Source organism: Syngnathus leptorhynchus, chromosome 3, assembly GCF_054491065.1.
Source record: "Syngnathus leptorhynchus isolate UIUO chromosome 3, UIUO_Slep, whole genome shotgun sequence".
Classification (NCBI taxonomy): Eukaryota; Metazoa; Chordata; class Actinopteri; order Syngnathiformes; family Syngnathidae; genus Syngnathus; species Syngnathus leptorhynchus.
In genome coordinates this window covers 17,964,290-17,985,334 of record NC_141197.1, presented here as the reverse complement: position 1 = coordinate 17,985,334, position 21,045 = coordinate 17,964,290, and the positions used below count along the sequence as shown (strand labels likewise).

At 43.0% G+C, this 21,045-nt stretch overlaps 3 protein-coding genes across 4 annotated transcripts in view; all 3 read right to left on the bottom strand.

Moving 5' to 3' along the window:
• LOC147059582 (AT-rich interactive domain-containing protein 3B-like) overlaps positions 1-15,366 on the bottom strand; it is a 39,645-nt gene extending 24,279 nt beyond the window's left edge. Inside the window, exons 1-2 of one of the 2 annotated variants that reach the window (XM_085907188.1) lie at positions 14,926-15,366; positions 13,230-13,871 (exon numbers count right to left, since the gene is read on the bottom strand). In XM_085907188.1, coding sequence (XP_085763314.1) covers positions 13,230-13,871; positions 14,926-14,961 — 678 coding nt within the window. In that variant the 5' untranslated portion in view covers positions 14,962-15,366. Of the gene's footprint in view, positions 1-13,229; positions 13,872-14,589; positions 14,701-14,925 lie in introns of those variants that run through there. The other variant, XM_085907189.1, reaches the window with a different exon arrangement.
• Positions 15,367-15,647: 281 nt separating this feature from the next.
• Positions 15,648-20,119, bottom strand: fam219b (family with sequence similarity 219 member B). Its single transcript, XM_085907808.1, has 6 exons — positions 19,924-20,119; positions 19,047-19,155; positions 18,300-18,393; positions 18,141-18,218; positions 17,896-17,947; positions 15,648-17,724 (listed from the first exon to the last, which is right to left on the bottom strand). Exons 1-6 carry the CDS (start codon positions 19,987-19,989, stop codon positions 17,575-17,577), a joined length of 549 nt encoding a protein of 182 aa, XP_085763934.1. The 5' UTR covers positions 19,990-20,119; the 3' UTR covers positions 15,648-17,574.
• Positions 20,120-20,401: 282 nt separating this feature from the next.
• LOC147059580 (cytochrome c oxidase subunit 5A, mitochondrial-like) overlaps positions 20,402-21,045 on the bottom strand; it is a 1,750-nt gene continuing 1,106 nt past the window's right edge. Inside the window, exons 3-5 of the mRNA XM_085907605.1 lie at positions 21,006-21,045; positions 20,610-20,733; positions 20,402-20,522 (exon numbers count right to left, since the gene is read on the bottom strand). The exon at positions 21,006-21,045 is cut by the window's right edge and continues 82 nt beyond it. Of these exons, the coding sequence (XP_085763731.1) occupies positions 20,620-20,733; positions 21,006-21,045 (154 nt within the window). The 3' untranslated portion in view covers positions 20,402-20,522; positions 20,610-20,619. The remainder of the gene's footprint in view (positions 20,523-20,609; positions 20,734-21,005) is intronic.

Here is a 21,045-nt window from a genome sequence, read left to right as displayed (position 1 = left end):
ACCAATTTAGGAAATTCATTGCAAAGCAAGCACCCTCTGCCTGAATTTTCCATTGTTGGTTTTTACTTGAAAATGGTTGCATAAAATGAGCTGGATTGGACTCGAAAGTTGTTTTCAGGACCACGCTGGAAATGTGTGTATATGTCTGGTTTGAACATAAACAGAGCTGAAAGCTGGTTTTCATTAACCCGGGTAAGGGGCGGGGGTGACACAATACTGCTAAAACATGCAGATAAATCACCCCCCCCCCCCATTGCTTCTATTGGAAAATTCTCGTGATTCTGCATAGCGCGGTAGATGCGCTATAAGATTGAAGACTGACCCCTTCTCGCATTCATCTGGCCAGACTTCACGAGGAGGGGGGGGGGGTGAATGCTCCAATGGACGCTTGAACCTACAACAGACCTAACAGGAAAAGGCGCATTTGCATATTGTGTTCCTGAGTAAACAAATCTGTGAGCGACTCGCAAGTCTGGTTTGCCAAATAAACTGAGTGCATTTGTTCAAGTCGCAGTCCTTTCACCAAGACACCACATTCCACGGAGCCCCCCCCCCCCCCCCCCCCCCCCCGGCCCACCCCCGTCGCCCCCTGCCCATTACATCGACAGGACCCTTTCGCTGCCTCACACAAATGCAACGTTTATAGTTTGCTGCGGCCAGAAGTTCACACTCATTGGTTCAAAGAGGCTTTCACGAACAGAGCAAACATTTTTTTGTCAATCGCATCTGTGCCACCGCCTCAAGTTAACCCTTTTCTCACAAGAGAAAAAGTAAGACCTCCGTGGCCAGACTTTCCGGCCCCTGCCAGTGCCCCCCTCTAATATAATTTAATTTGGAACATTTTTTCGTTTTTGTGCTCTTACGTCTACTGCAATGTGGAAAGGCTATTCACAGACATTTTGGAAGAGCAATATAAACCACGAGCGGCTATTTGTAGCATCTCGCCAGCTAAAAGCTACGACTGAAAATATAAAGCCTAGCTCGCTTTCGCCTTCGAGAGGGGAAGCAACCACTTCACTTCTGGGCTAATGGCTAATAAGACGTGCATTTATCACGCCGACAAATACGATACGTTCACAATAAACAAACGCATCTCATTAATGCTGCAAGCAGACATAAAGAGATGCGCCCTGTTTCCTTTACTAAATACCTCGCAGATAAGTCAAGTTAAACAAACATCAAATGTCGACAACAATTCCTTCACCATCAGTTGCTCGGGCCTGACGAAAATGTGGTGTGACAATCAGAGAAGGCGGGTCAAAATCAGGAAAGTCAGTGTTGTGACTTATCTGTGCTATCAAATGTTCTAACTCTAAGCGGAATTCACAGCTTCCACTTGGCGACCTCATCGATAAATGGCATCGATTTCTTCAGGAGGTATCTGTTTCCCCTCAGCCAGCGTTAAGTGTGAGGGGGCATTCCAGCACTGACAGGCCAGTGGCCCCCTGGGGACCTCCCTACCCCCCCCCGCCCCGATCCTCGACGGTGCGGGCCCGTCACGCATCTGGAGCTCATCTCCAGGGCCCGACAAACGTCTCTACTGGACACTTCAACGGTCAAAAAACAGCAGGAACTTTGAAAGAGGAACCAAACAACACAAAGCACATGCTCGCAGGGAGTGGGGAAACGATAGCGTCGTCCTTGTACCAAACTGAAGACGTCTAATTTGCTTAACAACATTAAGAACCGCAGACGATGAATGAGAAACAAATATATCGGAGTGATCAAAATTGTCGTAGTTATCTTAGGTTAGCTTAGCGCTTAGCATTTTCAAGCGGTGACAGAGAAGACGAGTGAATATGCGATAGACGTGCCGTTTTTTTTCTCCAGCTAGGAGCCGAACGGTCAGTGTGCCCCCGTCATAGAAGCGCTTTGAGCTTTGACGATGACAAAATCGTGTTATCTGAGATCACGACTTGGATCCCAAAATGATAAATTGTTCAGCCCAAAGGGGTTCAGAACAATTCGGTTGATAGACTTTAGTAGTTGCTGCTTTGTTTTTTACTTTGAGCAAATCTTTGTAATGATCAAGCATTGACAAGCCTGTTCCACCAACATTTAATGGCGTCGGCTAAAGAAAGCCTGGCAATCGATTTCAGCCATCTGTCAAGGATGATATGATCTAGAGTAAACCCCTGCTGTCTGTGGCGATAAGGACCGAGTCCCGCTTCAAATAGTGAAAATTCATGATTAACTGACGTTACCCTTAAAGGATTAGACTGTTCTACAATTGCCTATAGATTGGGGCAAAAGCCTTTATTTTTTGACATGAATCTTCTCGACTCACTTAAGATAAATGAACTTTTCTTCGATATTCTAATAAACTTTTCGCTCGGAAGCCTTGAATGTAGCACACAAAGGACACAAAAAAAAAAACCTTACATCATGTCTCGCTTATCGCACTTGAAAAGTTCTCTTTGTTTCATCACTTGTTCGAAAGTACGAATGACATCAAATTTAACTCGAGTGGCTGAGAGTGCTGCGCACGGGAAATGCCCTCGCAATCTAACAGATTTGAAACATTTTTTTTGCAAAGGGAAGTGTGTTAATAAATGTCAAGCGTGACACAACAGGTCCCCTTACAAATTGAGAATCTGTGAAGCTTCTCCAAAAAAAATTCAAACGCTAAGCTAACCTTTTGCACATGCTAAGGCCAGAGGGGGGGAAAAAAAAAGAAATCTTTATCGGGACTCCCCCATCGCCGCTAAAATTAATTATCTAGACGACACGGTCACATGTGGAAACCGTCCTCTCAGGTTTTCTAATCACATTTATTCAGGGCAGCAGAACCTGAGAGGTCTTTGTCGGAGCAGATGGCTTTGGCTAATCAAGGCCTGGCCCGCCGGCGGCCGGGCCAGTCCAAATCTGCCGCTAAAATTAGCCTAACCGCGTTACACATTAATATGATCATGTTGGTCAGGTAACGAGATTCGGGATTTTAAAGAAGTAAATCCGGCACAAATGGAGTTACGCTCGGCACCTGCTCCCCGTATCGACTCGGGCGAAAGAAAACACGCCCTTTTCATGCTACTGCGACCTTCTTGCAATAATCCACGATTGACGTTGTCCCCGTTGTTAATAATTAAATTTTTAGCCGCACTCATTAATCATTTACCAACTGGGCTTTTTAAAATTATTGAGCGCAGTCGTTATGGCCCACAACGCCGCTCACAATATGACGGTCTATTAACCAGCCTGGCGCTGTTTGCTCATGTTAAACTCGTTTCATTCATTTTCATTTCAGTGTAATTGCTGTGCTGCTCCTACGCTCGCATTTTTCCAGCCCGGAAGTCTTGCGTCAGGGTTTTTTCCGACATACAAAATTCAGTGACGGCTGCCTCTACACAGAGAGGCGCTGACATGAATATTCTCATCCGACTGGCGTCATTTTTTAATTGTGGCAGCTAATGAATCGGAAACTATTTCGAATCTAAACAGATGTCTGGAGACATTGTTTAGTTTAAAATTACGTCTAATTTTAGACAGTTGATATTCTCACACTTCTGGAGTACTTCATGACTAATGATCTCTTGTGTTTACTCAAAATAAGAGATAAGTAAACAGAGACGTTAAAATTGGAAAACCATGATGAGCATTCTTCAATATCCAAAAAGGAGCTTTTAAAAGGTTGATGAGTACATAGCAAACAACAAAAAGGGGTTTCTGAACAGTAGTCAAGAAAATAACAATTTTGCAATAAAATGCAAATTACGGATAGAATTAGCAATTCTAAAAATATTCCGTTGTATGACTTCTTTATACTACGAGTATCTGTAGCATCACGCGTTGTGACTCAAACACTGCTACTTTTCATGAAAATCGAGGTTGAACTGCGTATCACCTCGGGGATTTATTTTCAAAAGCTTCTGCGGCCCAATTAACAGTATAAACAGTGTAAAAGGGCACTTGAACAGTTTTTCTTACTAAACGGAGCAGCATTGAAAGCCAAACGGGGCCGGAGGGTTGGACAGCTTATTGTTCTTGTTGTTTCTTGAGATAATTAGGATCTCGTAGGAGCCCGGCCGCTCCGAAAAAAAGCAAGCTCGGAGCGTCGGAAGCTGATCCGTGGCTATATCGCTATTAGCGTGGTGTGACATTTCCTGGGCCGCGGCCAGCGCTTTTTGGAAGCTGCCTTCTTACAAGTGCGCTGGCGTTTGGAAGGCTTGGCAAGCCAGCGTGGCCACACGCTGCTGTAAACACGGGATTTTGGCAGGCGCTTGGAATGAGTGCACAGTGAAAGGAAAAAAAAAAACTTCCTCTCCCGTGGCTGCAAGCCAGAGCCCAGTCAGTCAGTCAGCTGCTGCTGCTGTTGTGTTTACCGCAGCGCCTTGACACGGTGGCCCAGTTAGTACCTAGCGGGCTCCTTACACCGGGTTGGACCTCAGCCAATATTGTGACACAAGGGAAAACTAAATATACTAACAAGATGCTTTTCTACCACTTGAAGCTAAAATGCTAGCATGGTGGATTATTAGCTTTGATGGCTGGGTGATTTTATCATATATTACTTTGTATCAAAAGCCATTTTTTTTCCTCAGTGTAAAAATTCTTCTTTGGTCTGTCCATGCAACAAGTTCAAATGGCGATGATCCGCGTCTCCTTTTCGTCCTCGCCAATTGTGCGCGACGAAAGACGCCATTTTGTGAGGAGAACACGCAGTGCAATGTTTAGTTGGCCTTGGAGTCCCTCCCGACAAAACAAAATGTGTATTTTCTTTCAATCACATTATATTATTGTTATATATTTTATTCTTATTGTTATATATTTTATTTTATTTTCATTTGACTTCTAATATTTATTTGTTTTGCGTGTATGTGGTCATTTAGCTAATGAATTTGATGAATGATCTTTTGTCTCTATTGTCCATTTTCTGCAGCTTCCCCCAAAAAGTTATTTTGTCGACGACAAACATTTTTTTGCTGTGCATTTAAAATATATTGTGCGAAATATAGGCCTTGACCTATTTTTAAAAGCAGGTAAAGTTTTACTATGTATGGAACGGGGAAGCACGCAAATGCCGGGAGTAATCTTGTCTATAAAGCGCCTTCTTGTTTAGTGGATCCCGACACGGAGCAAAACAGACTTTGTTCGACACACACCGATATGACCTTGGGGCTCCATTGGCCCGCAGCTGCCGAGGTGTATTTCTTTCATTGCGCTAAATCCTTCTGTTTGCCTTCATTAAAGAGCAGGTGTTGAGATACGCCAAGTGGGAGGGGCTGGAAAGGACCAATGGGAGGCCATCATGATTCCGGGGAGGCGGCAGTGAAGGGGGGTGTTGCTCGTGGTTTTTTGCTAGCAGGCGACTGATCGAATTACAGCAAGCATCAGTAGCTCAGTTTCCATTAGGAGGCGAGGAAGTTAATCCTCGGGGGTCGATTTAGATGTGGGGATGGGGGGCGGGGGGGTGACAACAAGTGGAGGCGCTTTTTTTTTTTTTAAACGTAAAAACTTTTTTTTAGACTTTCACTTCAATTCTCTAACGGGCAGCTGAACTGCAACATTGGTCATGTGACCAAAAACAACTGCCGAACCTTGCTATTGCGAGGCTTCGAACAAGCACTCGTGAAATACTAACAAATTGAAAAAAAAAAATTCTGATAATTTTTTTTTGACTGTAATAAATACCTTATTGACTTAAATTGACTTCTCTTTATGCAACTGCAGATCTGGGAGTAATATTGATCAAACATAAAATGTAAGTCAAGGAAAACCGGAATTTAATATGAAATAAATACCCGGGGGTTTGTCCTCCTGTCATTCAAAATTGAAAATCAAAGAATCCATATCAGGAGTTATCACAATTTATAACATAAGACTGAGCCCATATTCTTCTTGAGTAATGACATTATTGTGACGCTATTGTGTCCTTTGATAGTTGGACCAAAAAAAAAAATGTCTCTGCTTGCACCAGCAGGCCCTCCCTCCCTCCCATCAGCTCCTCCCATCCAGGCCCTTTGGCTTCTTTCTTTTACTGCCCCCGTGACACTGATGAAGGGGGTTGAACTGGATTGAAAGATCACCAATCAGGGGCCAACTATAACACGGGCGAGCAAACACCCGCCATCTCGCCTTCCTACCCCCATTCGCTGGTCTCTTGTTGGAAGCCCCCTGTGGGAATGTTCACTGTTTGAAGAGTTAACTCTTTAATTCCGTCTGGAATGTTTCCTCTGGGTGGGGCGGCGTGGTGTGTCGAACCAGACCGCTAAAGCCGCTCCTCCCCCTTCATCTGCCTACTAAATTCAATACCTCTATTTCTGGCCGGGGGGGGGGGGGGGGGGGGGGGTGATGGGGGGGCTTCCACATGTAGGTGTTAAGCGCAGGTCAGCACAAAGTGAGGTTTGTATGTGAGCGTGCGTGCCACGTGATTATTCCCGATACACTTATTGAGAGCAATGTGGAAAAAGTCATTGAAGCACCCGCCATGACATTTTCACGGGTCTGCAATCTGAACTGATATTGAAAAACGTCATGTGATGTAGTACAGTAGAGTGAGTGGAAATGGTCCAAAAGTGTCCAAACATTAGTTCTCATTTGTGGCGTTAATGAATCATGAAAATGGAAATATCGTTTCACATTCTGCCCAATCGTTTGGTTGAGTGTTGTCAATTATGAATTAAATGAATTTACTTTTTTTTTTTTATGAAAACAAATTTTGGATTTAAATCACAAATATAACGCAGACATTTTTAGATTTGTGATCGGATGCACAAGAGATCAAGTCACACAACCAGTGCGACTTTAGCAAAAAAAGTTTGCCCCAAATTTGAATCACATTTCAAATTTACTTTCAACCTGGTGTCGTAAATTCCTTCACTTCACAAATTCGACCTCGCAACAGAAGTCCGGTGTCGTATTTTTAGCCCGAAACTTCAATTTCTGAATCGTAGCTCCTTTTCCGACGATGTAGCTACGATGTTAGCAGCTTAGCGCAGGAAGGAAGGCCACCGTCGCTTAACGATTATCATACTCGACTCCGAGCGGATACATATCGTAGGACCGAATCATTTTTTGACCACTTATGTCGTTATTAAGCACAATCATCGGATTAAATTGAGTTTAATGCTCAAATATAGCCCGTCTCTACTGGAAACTGGAAAACAAAATAGAATTAGATGTTGCTAATTGGCGCGGCTCTGCAGTTCCGTCCTGACAGAAATTCAACATGCAGCCATTACGGTCAGGCAACATTAGGCACAAAGGCACATTCATCAGGAGGGGGGGAAAAGAAAAAATGTCAATAAAAAAAAAAAAAAAAGAATTGGGAGCTGAGGCGCCTCCATTCAGAGGATATGGGTGAGGGGGTCACGCAGCAGTGACTCTCAACCCGGACAAAGTAAATAATTATACCAACAGCTCCGTTTTTCTTAATACCATACAAGCAGTTTATAAATGAATGTGAAGTTCGCGGTGAACTTTCCACCCTGTCACACTGGAGCGCGAAGAGAGAGGGTGGGGTCGAGGGTTGAAAAGTCCGGCGGTGACAAAACGACAGCGGCTGACGAGCACAAACGGCGGCATGAAACTCTGGGGCCGCTCCCGGAGGGCTGACGAGAATAAATCAGCGTGAAACCAGATCCGCCGTAATGGAGTCAATGAGTCACGCCGGTTGAGTTGCCATTTTGTCATCTTAATGCAATGAGGTAACTTGTGTGTTAACAAATAAAAGGAAAGATCATTTCAAAAGCGTTTTTTTTTTTTTTAACAGATATGACAGACAGTGCTAGCTCACATCCTGGTGAAACCGTAAAGTTGTAAATAATGGAGTGTATCACATGCTTAATGTCTTTTATGCTGTGGATTTTTTTTTTTTTTTTTATTGCGCTGACAGCTAGTTTTTCCACTTGGATAAAGATAACTGCCAAAGTGCATCATCATCTTTCTAAGCGGTCAGTCGCGATTCGACGACGACGCTTTATCACGTGACGGCAACAGTAACAACGTGTCGGTCTGCTCAGGAAAGTTCCACGACACATTCGAGCGTCAAAATGAAACCTCGGCTCCACCGAGCGGTTCGATACGAAAGACCTCGGCGTTGGTCATAAATGAAGCGTGAACGGCGGGTAGGGGGTGAGGACAGACATTCCTCCCTCTCGAAAAGCTCAAGCACACAATCTTTATCGATCTTTCCTCCTGAGCTGCAGCTGTGGTGGCTGCCCTCACTTCCTGGCTGATGTGTTGCTGGGGCGACAGCTAAATTATGCAACAGGCCGGGCTGGCGGGGGACCGAACGCTACGAGCCGCCTTTGAGGGGGCGGGATGTGGCCGACGCGAGACCTCTGGAACGAGAACACAAAGTCAACTATTAAATCATTGTAAAAAATAATAATAATAATAATAATAATGTGATGGTACCAAACAAGAAAAAGAAAAATAATCTTAATATAAAATAAAAATAAAATGTATGGTACCAGTCAACCTCTAATTCAATGTTTTTAATATTTCTTTCATAATAATATATTATTTTAAAAAAATTCCTGGAATGTAGATTAATACTTAAACTATTATTAAGGAATATTGATGATGGAATTTTTTGGTGAAAGACTAAAAATAGAATGTAAATGTAAAACAATAGAATAAAAATGTCAGATAATTGGAAGGTGTTTCCAAAGTTAAAAACAAAAAAATTACTGATCAAGGAAATTCACTTTGCCCATATCTGCGACAAATTTAAAGTATGACACAAAAGAAGAAAAAGGTGACATCAACACTATATATAAAATAGTAAATTACTTAAATATAATTAAATACAACAATAATCTCTTCGAGGGAAATGTCGCATTTACAGCACTGACAAGTTCAATCACAAATTGTCTTTTTTTTTTTTTTTAAAAGAACACCGTGACTTATTATTTTATAGCGAGACAAGAACATCATTGATCATCATTGCAATCTTGTGCCTATCGTGACGTCTGTATTTTGCACGTGCGCACAGAGCAGGTGAAGTGGGGGGTGCGCCACCTGTAGCACAACATCGCCATCGATACAGTCCATCTCTGTTGTGCAGGCCTGATTAATACTGCATTAATCACACAGGGATTATCATGTGTGAGAAGGAGGTGCTACTGGTTGGTGGGGCTGGATTACAGGGGTCACGCAGCCAATGTCCCAGCGTGGCAGAGGCCAAAGTGCTGAGGATGGCCTGCCGCCCGCCCCCCCCTGGGCTTCCCTCCACGCGACGCCATTGTGCGCTCCCTTGTTTGGCAATTATTTACTCTGCTGTTTAGGAAGCAAAAAAACAGCGGACGTCCCCCCCTGTCCTACACTCCCCCCCTCCCCATCTGTCCAGTAAAACTGTCCCAACGAGTGGCCCGAGAAGTCGGCATACATGTTACATCCCTGTTTATATTTAGGAGTGCTTATTTGTCTTTTGTTTTCCCAAAGTGACGGCAAGAATGATAAGCAGCCTTGTGCAATGAATGCTGCTGCTTATTATGAACTGAGTTGAACTGTGCTTGTGTCAAGTCCGTGCTTGCAAGTCAGAGCAGAAAAAAAAAAAAGCTGTTTTGAAAATGCATCGTTAAACTGTCTAAAATATTTGTAAAAATATATGTTTCTACTTTTTATGTTCATTTAAGCATATAAAAAAGCATCTAATTCAGCTACAAATCATCAACTGTGTTCAGCACCCCATGGTTTCATTTAATTATATATTGTTTGAGGGCCGTGTAGTTTTCACGTGTACTTTCCTCGCCATTAAATGGCTTCAGCATTTCAACATGGCCGACGTGGAGAGCGTGGCGGCTAGATGTTAAGTGCATGGGACCACTTTAGATGGCTCTCGCCATTATTAAAGGGAGCGTGGAAAGGTGGGAAGTGTGTGTGTGTGTGTGGGGGGGGTATTTCCAGCATCTGCCTGCTTGACTTGTCTGTCTCTCTCTCTTTTGCTTCTCAAAGACAATGCCATCAAAAAAAAAAGCTACTCTGTCCTCCTCCCCCTACAGCAGTGCAACCTGAAACTGCCTGAAGAGATGAGCTGCCATTAAATACTGCAGAGCTGACATAATGACAGCAAAGATAAAAGAGAGGAAACAAAAAAAAAAAAAACAAAAAAAAAAAGCCAGACCAATTCTAGTCCATCCTCCTCCAACCCCCGCAGGCTCGCGCGGTCTCCGCTAATAAAAGACATCGGGCCACTGATAGGGCCAATGGCTATAACTTTACTTTGCTCTGATCTTTGACAAAAGCCAGGTCAACTTACCGAATCAGGCAACTCATGACAAGAATTCCACACTTTAGATTTAGTTTCGTTTTTTTTTAATCGGGTCATAATAAAGAACAAACTAATATATTTTGATCTTTTGCATCTTAAGCCTTAGCAAAACTAAACTGTACATCGATAAGAGTCATTGGTTTTCATGACAGACAGTGGCTAAAGCATCGGTGTCAAAGTCAAGGCACGGGGGCCGGATATGGCCCCGGCACATCCTTTTATGTGGCCCACGAAGACGAATCGGGCATGGAGTTCATGCGGTAGGTAATACTAAAATTACAAATGGTCTTCAATTATAAAAAAAATAGAGATTTCTAGATTTTTTTTTGCCCTTCATCTTCTCAAAATATTTTACTGACTTAAAAAATACTCATCAGTTTTATGTGTTGCTCATATAATATGAGGTGTTCACACATTTATTTGGGTTGATATGATGGCCCTCTATGATGCGACCCCTGACAAAAACGATACCTCTGAATTCTCAAGCAACGAAATTCCACTTGTTTCATTTTGTTGTCGTGAAAAGTAATCGCACAGAGCAGACGTTAGTGTTCGGATTCATGCTAATCGTAGCCGCTACGATACAGAATATTGAATCGGGAAGTACATTATGTCATGTAAACAGCCAGCCAGAAAAAAAAAAAAAAACAGTTCTACTTTAAAATAGCCCGGCATAAACATCCAGAGTAGTTTTGTGTTTGTATATACCAAAGAAAGGACGGTGAAAATATTCTGTAACCTCCTTGGCAGAGGCACTACTACGACTGCTACAGCTGTTGCTGCTGCTACGTTCCATGGCCTGCGTCATTGCCGCCAAATGCTAAATTTGGAAAAGGGCCGAGGGGGAAGCACCGCTCGGGAGACATTTGCCGTTAAATATAGAGTGTAATAAAATCCAGACACGCGATACAAGTCGAGATACCTCGCCCTTAACTCGCCGTGTCCTACTACCGCGCCGGGCTGCGTGGAGCTCGGCCGCTGTCCAACTACGCATTCCGATGTTCTGTAACGTTGTGCTGAGGCAATATTTATCTTGAAGGGAAAGTGCACTTGGCACACGGCCGAAACTCCACCGGAGAGGCTCGTGGGGGGGGAAGGAACCTAGGTAGGAGGCCGCAGGAGTGCTCCGAGCGCTGCTACTGTGTGTACGACTTCCAACATTCCCACCCAAAATCCTCACGTTGACCCGGACAACCACCCACAGCCTGACGACTTGACGAGCAGGACCCGAGCCAAGCCAGAGGCTCACACACACACACACACACACACACACACACACACACACACACACGCACGCACACACACACACGGAGAGTGCTCACGTTGCGCACAAGCCTGGCTAGATGCCAGCACTCACTTAAGCGGATTTTTTTGCCACAAAAGCCAATTGTGGGTCAAAGCTACACACACACATGTTGGAAGCGTCTACGAGAATGTGGGAAGCTGACGTCACCAAAATAGTGGCAGGCGCTTTCATTTTCTAATGTAAGACAAAAAAACAAATGTGAGATTTGCAACCACAACCACGTGAATAAATGCAAGCATTAAAATATTCAGCTGAAATTGCAACCCATTAAGGCAACATTAAAGACATGTAAACATGAGCAATTACAAGAAAAATATCTTCATAGCAATCTCAAATTGTTGGAAAAAAAAAAAAAGTTTCCAGAGATTTAGGTTACGCAAACATAAAAAGAAAAAACAAAGGTCTCGACGCCTTTCTTTTCATGTTCTACAAGATGACTCGCAGAACCAGTATGGCGATATACGTAAATCCGTTGTTTGGTCTGCGATTCTCCTCGGGGTGGTTTGCGTGCCTCCCGGGGTGTTCCCATGGAAAGGGATACGCAAAGCTGGTGAGATTAGCCTGTGGCTAACAGTAGGGGGCTAAACTGAGAAATCAAACAAGCACAAGTCCATCTCCATCCTCTTCCAGCATCACCCGGGACCTCAAGTGGAAGAACAGAAGACGAGGTTCTTCCCCTCAGCTATCAGACTCGTGCACGCTAAATAAACCGCAATCACTTAAAACCTTCCGTCTACACCCCATGATAGTTTCACATGACTCACTGTCCGTAGAAATAAAATTGATGATCCTACGGAGAGATTTTGGAGCCATATCCACACTAACTTTTCAAAAGACGTTCCACAGATCCGATGTGCAATTTGATGTGAATTTGTCTGAATACCAAAGGTCGACTGGAATGTAAATAAACAAGTTGTTTCGACAGATTAAATCATCTTCTGATCGGATCGGTGATTCTTTTTTCCTTGCTCATCTAAGATGGGTTAGTGTCCAATAAAAAACAGCAACTCTATCAAAAAGATTTTGGATAAGAGAACACGTGCAAATGAGACACGCAATATAGGCAAAACGTGCATCCATAGTCACATTCACACCCGAGGCCAATTAAGTCTAAAAAAAAAAAAAAAAAAAAAAAAAAAAAAAACTCAACGAGCATGTTTTTGGAATGTGGTGGGGAAAGCCACAATAGAGATTGCACAACTTTCCATTGACACAAATGGGATCAAGTCGATGAGACATTCACGAGTTGCTGATGACATCCTTGGTATTTTTTTTTGGAAAATCACAAAACTCGTAAGTCACAAGAGGGAGAATGATTTACGATGGATGTCTGCATTGATCAAAAGTCAAGTTGTAAAGTCTGCTCCAAGTCTAGAAAACCAGCACACGCATGACAGGTCTATGCAAACTCCACTCAGGAAGGCCGAGAGCTCAGATTGAAACTCCCTGACCTCAGAACTGAGAGGCAGATGTGCTAACCACTTGTTTGTGTAATGCCTGGCTGTGAACAGATGTAATGAGATCTGTTCTGTTTTAAATTTTGTTCCCCAAACGTATCAGAAAACAAGTGAACCATGACCGTAAGAAAAACAAGGTATGTAGCATGCGTACCTAAGTGTGATTTTTGTTGTTGCCTACTTAGGACAACTGTGATGTGGCAGATGATTTAAAAAAAATAAAATAAAATAAAAAAACTTTTAGGAAACCGACCTGTCTGAAGTGCTCGTCGAAGCTCCAGTCGGCCTGACCGTTGGGGGAGGCTGCCGGGTGAGCGCCCGCCGGCGACAAGTCCTCGTCGGGCTCCTGCTTGACCCGGACGGGCGGGGACGGCGCCCTCTGCGGGGCCGACGCCGCAAAGCTGCCGTAAGGTCGGGCGGGCGGCATGCGGGCGGCGCTCTGCTGCAGCGCCAGCGTCTGCTTACGGAGGAATTCAAGGCCGCCGGCACCGCCTCCGCTTTCGCCGTCCTCGTCGCTGCGCTCATCACCATCCATCATCTCATTGTCGTCGTCATCCTCGGCCGAGTCGCGGCCCCGGTCCTCGTCGTCCTCCTTCTCAGAGTCTACGCTGCTCTGATTGGTCACGCGGGGTGGCGGCGGAGCCGGCACCGCTCCGGCCAGGCCCTTGCCCATGAAGTTGGCCCCCGGCGTCCGGGCCGCTGCCAGGATGGCCTGCTGAGCGGCCAGCTGCTGAGCGTACATGATGTGGGCCTCACGCAGCTTCCTCTCCTTGCGCTCCATCTCCAGCCGGGCTTGCTGCTGGCGCTGAAGTTGCTCCATCACCGCTTCCAGCTTCATCCCTCCTGTGGAGGTGTTCTGAGGAAAGGCTACACCGGGCTCCTGAGACATGCTGGGCTGCAGACCATCAAATGTTGCTTGTTATTCATGGAGCAAATGTAAATAGGAATGAATTACATGTCAATACAAGAAATGCAATTGTGAAAACCAAGATTAAAAGAAAAACTATCATGAAAAGCAGAATTGCATTCCTGCTGTATTATTTGACTTGCAATTCCACGAATGGGCCATGCACTCAATCGTCATTGCACAAATTGAGGAAATGTGGCCATAAGGCAAGGTAAGAGAGACTATTCATAATTTTGCAAACAAACTGGAGAATGATTGACGAGTATACACAATGAGCAGTTGTTTTATCACATGCTCGAACAAAAAATCAGCATGTGTAAAGCTAGATGACGGAGGAATAAACACAAATTAAGATGGACAGATAAACAGATAGATGGATAGACAACAGGAGATGATGGGTGGATACAGAGTGCAGTCAGAGAATAGATAAGAACAAATTAACTGGTAAGGCCGGCACAATATCTTACTGAAAAAGTTACAAATTAAAGAACATTCTTAAACTAGCTACACAAGTCTTGTTAACGTCCATTTTGGATATAAAAACGTTCTCGCCCAAAAAAAATCCGAGACTAGTGTTTTCATAGCTCGACGTTTTCTAAATGCCAATTCAAGTCGTTTAGCTTTAAAAGTTAAATATGTAAATATCACTAAACGATTCGTATGTAACTAAAGGCGGTCCAACAAAAAGTAACTTAAAATGACCTACGGGTAAAAATGAAGACGCAAACTGTCAAAAGATCCAACCCTATCACCGTTCTACTTTTTTAGCGAGCTACTCCATCCTCCTCCGTATTGGAATAAAGGTTTTTCAAATGCCTAAAAAAAAAAAAAGACAAGTAACAGTTAAATGTACATTGTAGCGTTTTTTTCCCGACTTTTTGGCTCTTGTACCACACTGCACTCGCGCGCGCTAATTCAGCAGACCGTTAAAAATAAAGCCGAATCACGATTTTATGATTCGCTTAGTTTTTCTGTTATTTGTAAAAAAAAATAAAAAAATAAAAGGAGTACAGAGGAGCCCGAGAAGAACAGCACTACTCACCATTTGCGCCTTACTACTGCTGGAGTTGTCCACCATGCCTCCCGATTGCCTCGCTGCTGGCACTCGTTCAAACTCACTTGTAAACACACGCGCACGCCAGCAGACGAGTACGCGCACGTCCGGGGCGGAAAGAGAGGAGGGGAGGGTGCAATGTACTCACGATTCACACTAGCAGCAAAAGGCGCTAAAAGCTCTTATTTGCTTCGCTTCTTTCGCCTCTTTTCACTCAATATGAATGGAACATGATCCTTTCGAACCCTAGCTTTTATTTTAATTATTCTATTACGAGCCACGCCCCCGGCCCCCCCTCTTCTTTCTAAATGACACCGCAAGTAAACACGGTGGCACAAGTATTGTAACTGCTCACTTGCGGAAATGTGCTCAAGAATGTTGTGTTCGGCCATAAGTAGACCACCGTGAACATTAAGTGGCCCGTTGCGTTCAAATCAGCTGGGAATTTCCAAAGAATACGAACTTCGCTACTCATACCAACTAACCTGCGAAAAGATTATTTGCATAATTCTTCCACCCCAGACTGATACTTTGACTATCCAATAAATATATAAAATGATTAATGAGTAAATCTCCTGCTGTGCGACCATTGTCATGTAGACCAACTCCGATTTTAAATTGAACGCATCATTAGCTGATAAGTATAACAGTCATTAAAATGCACGGTAGCGCTATACTACCCCCTGGAGGACAAAAAGAAATCACATGGGTCAGAATGGATCTTTTATTTTCTCATGTATTGTAAACCAATAAAACAGCAGTCCTATTAAAAAATAAACATACACGCATTGTAAAATAATATACGTTGACGAGTAGATTGTCCAGCAGTTGCATAGCATATGTTGACTTTTGCTACCAACCACTGATGTTAAACTAAAATGGGCCCAAAAGGAGGTATTTTTTTTTTAGACTTTCAAATTAAGGAAGTGAAGGCAGATAAGGAGGTAGGGAGGAGAATGGGGGGAGGAAGTATGGATGGTGAACTCAACAGTCCCTGAAACTAGAAACGTGACAAAATGTCCCCCAAATCAAAGTCAATATGCTGAGTCTCATTGGAATGGCCACTTCCAACCAACCTTGGCGGACAAGTTCCAGATAAAACTATCCACAGATAAGATCATACAGGACCAAATTCCTTGGGAGTTCTTCACGGTGCCATGTCTGCTATTGTGACGTTTCAAACAGTCTCTTGTGTCTTGAGGACATGTAGCAAATGGTATTGAGCTAAAAGTGCAAATGCAATCAAATCAGCACATACCTACTCTTGGCACACTGTATGAAAACTTTTGTCTATACCATGCATACGCCTTAACATCAAACATTTGTTCATCGATTGCGTCAGAAAGTCATTTGAAGGCCGTTTACGATGCCGTTGGCCGCGTTTTATACAATAAGTGCTTTGCTTCCTCGAGAACAACCGACACCGTGACGCGAGTTAACGTATCGTGGCGGGCTGAAACCACTGATCATCGAGAAAAATGCTCTTCCATTCCACAAATGTACAGTGCATAAAAAGCAAAGTACTTGCCCTTTGTTTTTCACACCAATAACAGTTCTGTCATACAAAGGGAAAAGAAAATAAGTGACACAAACCAATGCTTTTACCGACTAACCATCTCAAAGTTATAAATATATTATAAACAATTGGACTACTACACTCTTGACGTAACGTTGCCTCCCAAAACATCAGAAACCCCTTTGGTTGATCACCCTAGCCAACATGCATATTCTTTTCCAAACTAAATACATTTATAGTGTATTGTTTTTTTACTTTCACATGTCAGTTCCCTTCCCACTGTATTTGTCACTTCACTCATTGGATTTAGTTTGGAGACAGTGCTCATGTTGTTAACGTTTTGACAGGAGATCATTAAGGTCTCTTAGGACCACGCTGAAAAGAAAAAAAAAATATAGGAAGACTACAAGGAAAAAAAAAAAAAAGCATTCCATTGTTGTGCGAAAATGCTACTTTACGAGAAAGAGGTTGCAATGTTAGAAGACGGAATGTTACCGGAACGAAGCGCGTTAATGTCGATGACATATGACTGGTGTTGGTCAGAAACCTCTTCAAAACCAGCATGTTTCATAAAGGGAAGAGAAAAAAAAAAAAAAAGAATGATAACTGATCCATTAGCATTGCATCATCAAAGAGAGCAAGCCATGGTCAGCATTTCAGATTGGTCGATAATTTGGAAAAAAAAAACAACAGAGGCCCCAACGCCAGCAATATTATTCGTTTTTCAAAACGCATTCCTGTACTCAACTTGAGATCCTGTTTGAATCCAACAAGCTTGTAAATGTGGGAATAGGTGACATTTGAATGTAACAGCAGTCAGGAACTTGCAGATAAAACATGAAGATGCCACACGTCCGCACCAGTCACTCGAGTTGCAATTAGACGTATTAAAAAAAAAAAAAAGAATACAAAAATAGGTCAAGCTTTGGAGTCACAGTGGATAAGGCTTTTTTTTGTTGTTGTTGTTGTCCACCTGCGCAGCGATGCGACTCAGAAGAAGCCAAGCTCTCGGCTCCGGAGTGGGGAAACGGCGCTGGGACGTCAAGAAGGCAGCAAAGCGCCGGCCTCCGACACGAGCCCACAAACCTGCTTTGGCGGCCCCTAATCGAGCGGTGGGCCTTTCACTGCGTGCAGCACGACGGAGTCTCGATGCAGCAGCACACGGAGGAACCCATAGCTTTGGGTGGGATCAGGTCCAGGTCCTCGTCGTCGGGAATCTCGTCCAGGCGGTAGCCGTCCTGAAGCAGCTGACGACTCAAGTCCGGATGGATCTGGAAGGTACGCAGCGAGAGGCAAAGTTTCAAAGCGCGCCCGCAAAGTGGACATTGACTATTTTCTAAAATAAAGAAAATTAAAAATGAAAGCTCCATGACTCAAAATTGCATTATTTGACGGCACCCATATGAAAAGGGGAGGAATGTCTGGGTATGGGAGTGACTCACCTCGGCCGAAGAGTAGCCCGAGGAGCACTGCTCAAAATCAATCTCTTCGTCACTGCAACGGCATGTACAACCAGTTCTTGTTATCGTTTCAACGTGCTGTGTGTGTGTGTGTGTGTGTGTGTGTGTGTGTGTGTGTGTGTGTGTGTGTGTGTGTGTGTGTGTGTGTGTGTGTGTGTGTGTGTGTGTGTGTATCAACAACGATGGACAGAACAGAACAGGTTCTTATGTAACAACAGTGTCTTTACCTGTCTGAATCCAGTGCAATCAAAGTTTCCTCTGCATGTTGACTCAAAGCAGTGTAGCCCTTGTTAAACTTCACTTTTCTATAAATAAAAGAAAAGGAGGGAAATGACGCTCGACGCTCGAGTGACATTCAAGGACGTGATGCCAATTCTTGTGCTGACCTCTTAGTTCCTTGTCTGGGCTGATGCATGACAGCGGGTCCCGGTGCGAGAGCTTTCTTCTTTAGAGCTTTCCTGGCGAGCTCCCTGTGTTTTTCTATGACATTAGCAAAGGTTAGCATACGCTACAGTTACATCACACACATCATAAATAAGTCTGTCAACATAAAAGTTTGACTTGGTTGGAATTAAAGATCATTGTGTTGTTGCTGTTTTCATCCAGCACAGTAGGGGGCGGTAACGGATGTCACATGACAATTCAATACAATACATTTTTAATCAAATCTTAATTTTATGTAATAAAGGCGTCAAATCTTAATTTTGAAAAAGCCAAATTTGTTACAGCAATATTCCTATTTTTAAGTCAGTCATAATTTTTTTTTTTTTTTCAAAAGCAAAGTTATTATTATGACAAGAGTAAAGTCATAAATAGGTTTGAATAACATTGCAAAAAGTACAAAGTTCAATTTACAAAAATAAATGAATATAATAATAATAGAACAATAATATAATAATAAGAGTATGTCGTGAAAGACTTTGAAAAAATCTAACCACAGTCTTATGTTGTTCGCTAAAATAGAATCACTTTTTGCCGACAGATGTGCTTTACAAAGCATTTCAACCAATTTTCACTGTGTGTACGTGTGAATGAAAGCACTGAACATGCCATTTTTGGGGACTATAAAGACTCTCTTTGTGTAAAATTGCTGACATGCTTAATGGCTCTTGTGGACAGCAACTACTACTCACGTAGTTTGAGGTGGATGGCTGGCGCCCTGGACATGATGTACGGTCCTCTCTTCTCTGTCGGCCTGATGCCTACATCGCCGCTTTTAGGCCTTGCACCACTACCGAGGGCCTTGAGTGGCAAAATAGAGGGGCGTCATTCACATACACTTTCTTACGCAAACATTTTAATTCTTTCACTTTTGACAGCCTTCGGGATGCGGGTGAGGTGGGGCCGAGACACCCTTAACTTTTTACCAGTGAACAGTCAATCTCAGGGCACGTGTAGACAAATAAGTTTTCACATTCATAAAAACAATTTGCAGCAGGGATGGACAAAATTCACAGGTAAAAATGATACTTGGGATGAATCTAAATAAATACATTTGAATGTGTCCCAATAAGATAACGACAGGTCTGCTTTGGTGGAAGACTACAGAAATCTGATATTTACAGTTAAGGGTCTGTTATTCTGAGAAGGTCCTGATTGATTATCAAGAATAATAATTTATTTCAAAATTGATACGCTATCAACTAATCGTTGCATAGTAACAGTGCTGCTCTGTGATTGGTTGGGTAAATCAGCCCAATAAACGCCTGGCACCCACTGCAGTTGAGTAAATAAACTTAGTTTCACACGAAACATAACATGAGCTAGCAATTCCTGAGCTAGCTAATTTATGCATGTAATTTTATATGAAGAAAAAGGTACCCCGTCGCTAAAATCTGTTTCAACATTCTCCCCGTACAGGAGACATTGATTCGAGTCAAGCCTTTAGCGGCGTAAATAACCCATAAAGACACAAATCGGGTAGTTACACTCAGCCAGCTAGCTAGCCAATCCTTCAAGCTGCGTTTAGCTTATAGCCCGACTAGCCTTCGCTAGCCGCGAGAGGTCTACCGTTAAATTTCGAGGAGCTTCGAGTAAGTTGTCCTTCTCGGGCTCCTCGGAGATATCGTTCATCATCTTGGCGTCGGTTGTCACAACGTATAGCACCGCAGCACACCCATGACCAGCCAGTTTGTTGGCAACGCTGACCGGTAGTACACTGACAATCACGATAGATTGCTAATGCTAGGTTTTAGCTCCGGTTCCTGTTAACATTTCAAAATAAGATTTTGTGGTAAAAGCGTGGTCTTCATCCTGTTGTAACTTTTGCGTCAGAATAAACGAACAATTGTGAAAAATAACCACTTGGATTTTGGCGGGTTTCATAATAACTACACAAAAAGAATGACACTTTAACCATTTTGAACCATTTTACCCTGCCATGTGAATATGTGGCATGTCACATGACTTTTTTTTTTAACAATAAAAAAACCTGAAAATGCAAATTTGAGCAACGTGTGTAATCAAGCTTGAACAAACACACACAGAGTTTTGACAGTATATGTTTATCCAGTCCACCGTTTTTTACATAATAGGACAATATGGAATTGATCAACACTATAGACATTTTTAACAGGAGACAATTTAGGAGAGTTCATCTCTCCAAGCACCTGAAGGGGGAAAAAAAGAAAATGAAATGTGCATTGAGTAAAAGTCTATTTATAGATCATACAAGAATCTATCAAAAATTCAGTCACCTTCCGCCTGCTAAATCTTGTCAATGCCGAGCTCCTCCGGCGTGGAGATGCCGAGTTCAGTCAGCGTGGGCTTCAGCTCTTGGATCAAGTATGGATAAATGTCTTTGTGTGGGCCCGCTTTATCCTGCAAAACAAAAACCAAACAACAAACCAATTTTAGTTCCTAGAAGATCACAATTAGAATACCAAAAATTTCAGAGAAGTTCAAGAAATTTACTAGAATTGTATTCATGTAAAAGTTGTCAGATTGTATGTATCTGACTAAATAATTGTCGTGTATACTTACATTTTTTTTGTGATTGAAAAATTTATCAATGCACAGTACACTTTCCCTTATTCATCAAATAAATAATGCAAGCTATGAAGGAAAACTGAAACTCTCTGGGTGAAACTCACCTTGACAGCTTCCAGGATGCGGATGGCACTGGCCAGGTCG

What these genes read in the sequence shown, in the direction of transcription:
- fam219b (XM_085907808.1), bottom strand. Translation starts at nt 19,989, where the DNA reads ATGATGAACGATATCTCCGAGGAGCCCGAGAAGGACAACTTACTCGAA. An exon ending in AAGCTCCTCGAAATTTAACG is followed by an intron (nt 19,156 to 19,923) that starts GTAGACCTCTCG and finishes TTGCCACTCAAG; the next exon opens with GCCCTCGGTAGTGGTGCAAG. An exon ending in CCCAGACAAGGAACTAAGAG is followed by an intron (nt 18,219 to 18,299) that starts GTCAGCACAAGA and finishes TTTTATTTATAG; the next exon opens with AAAAGTGAAGTTTAACAAGG.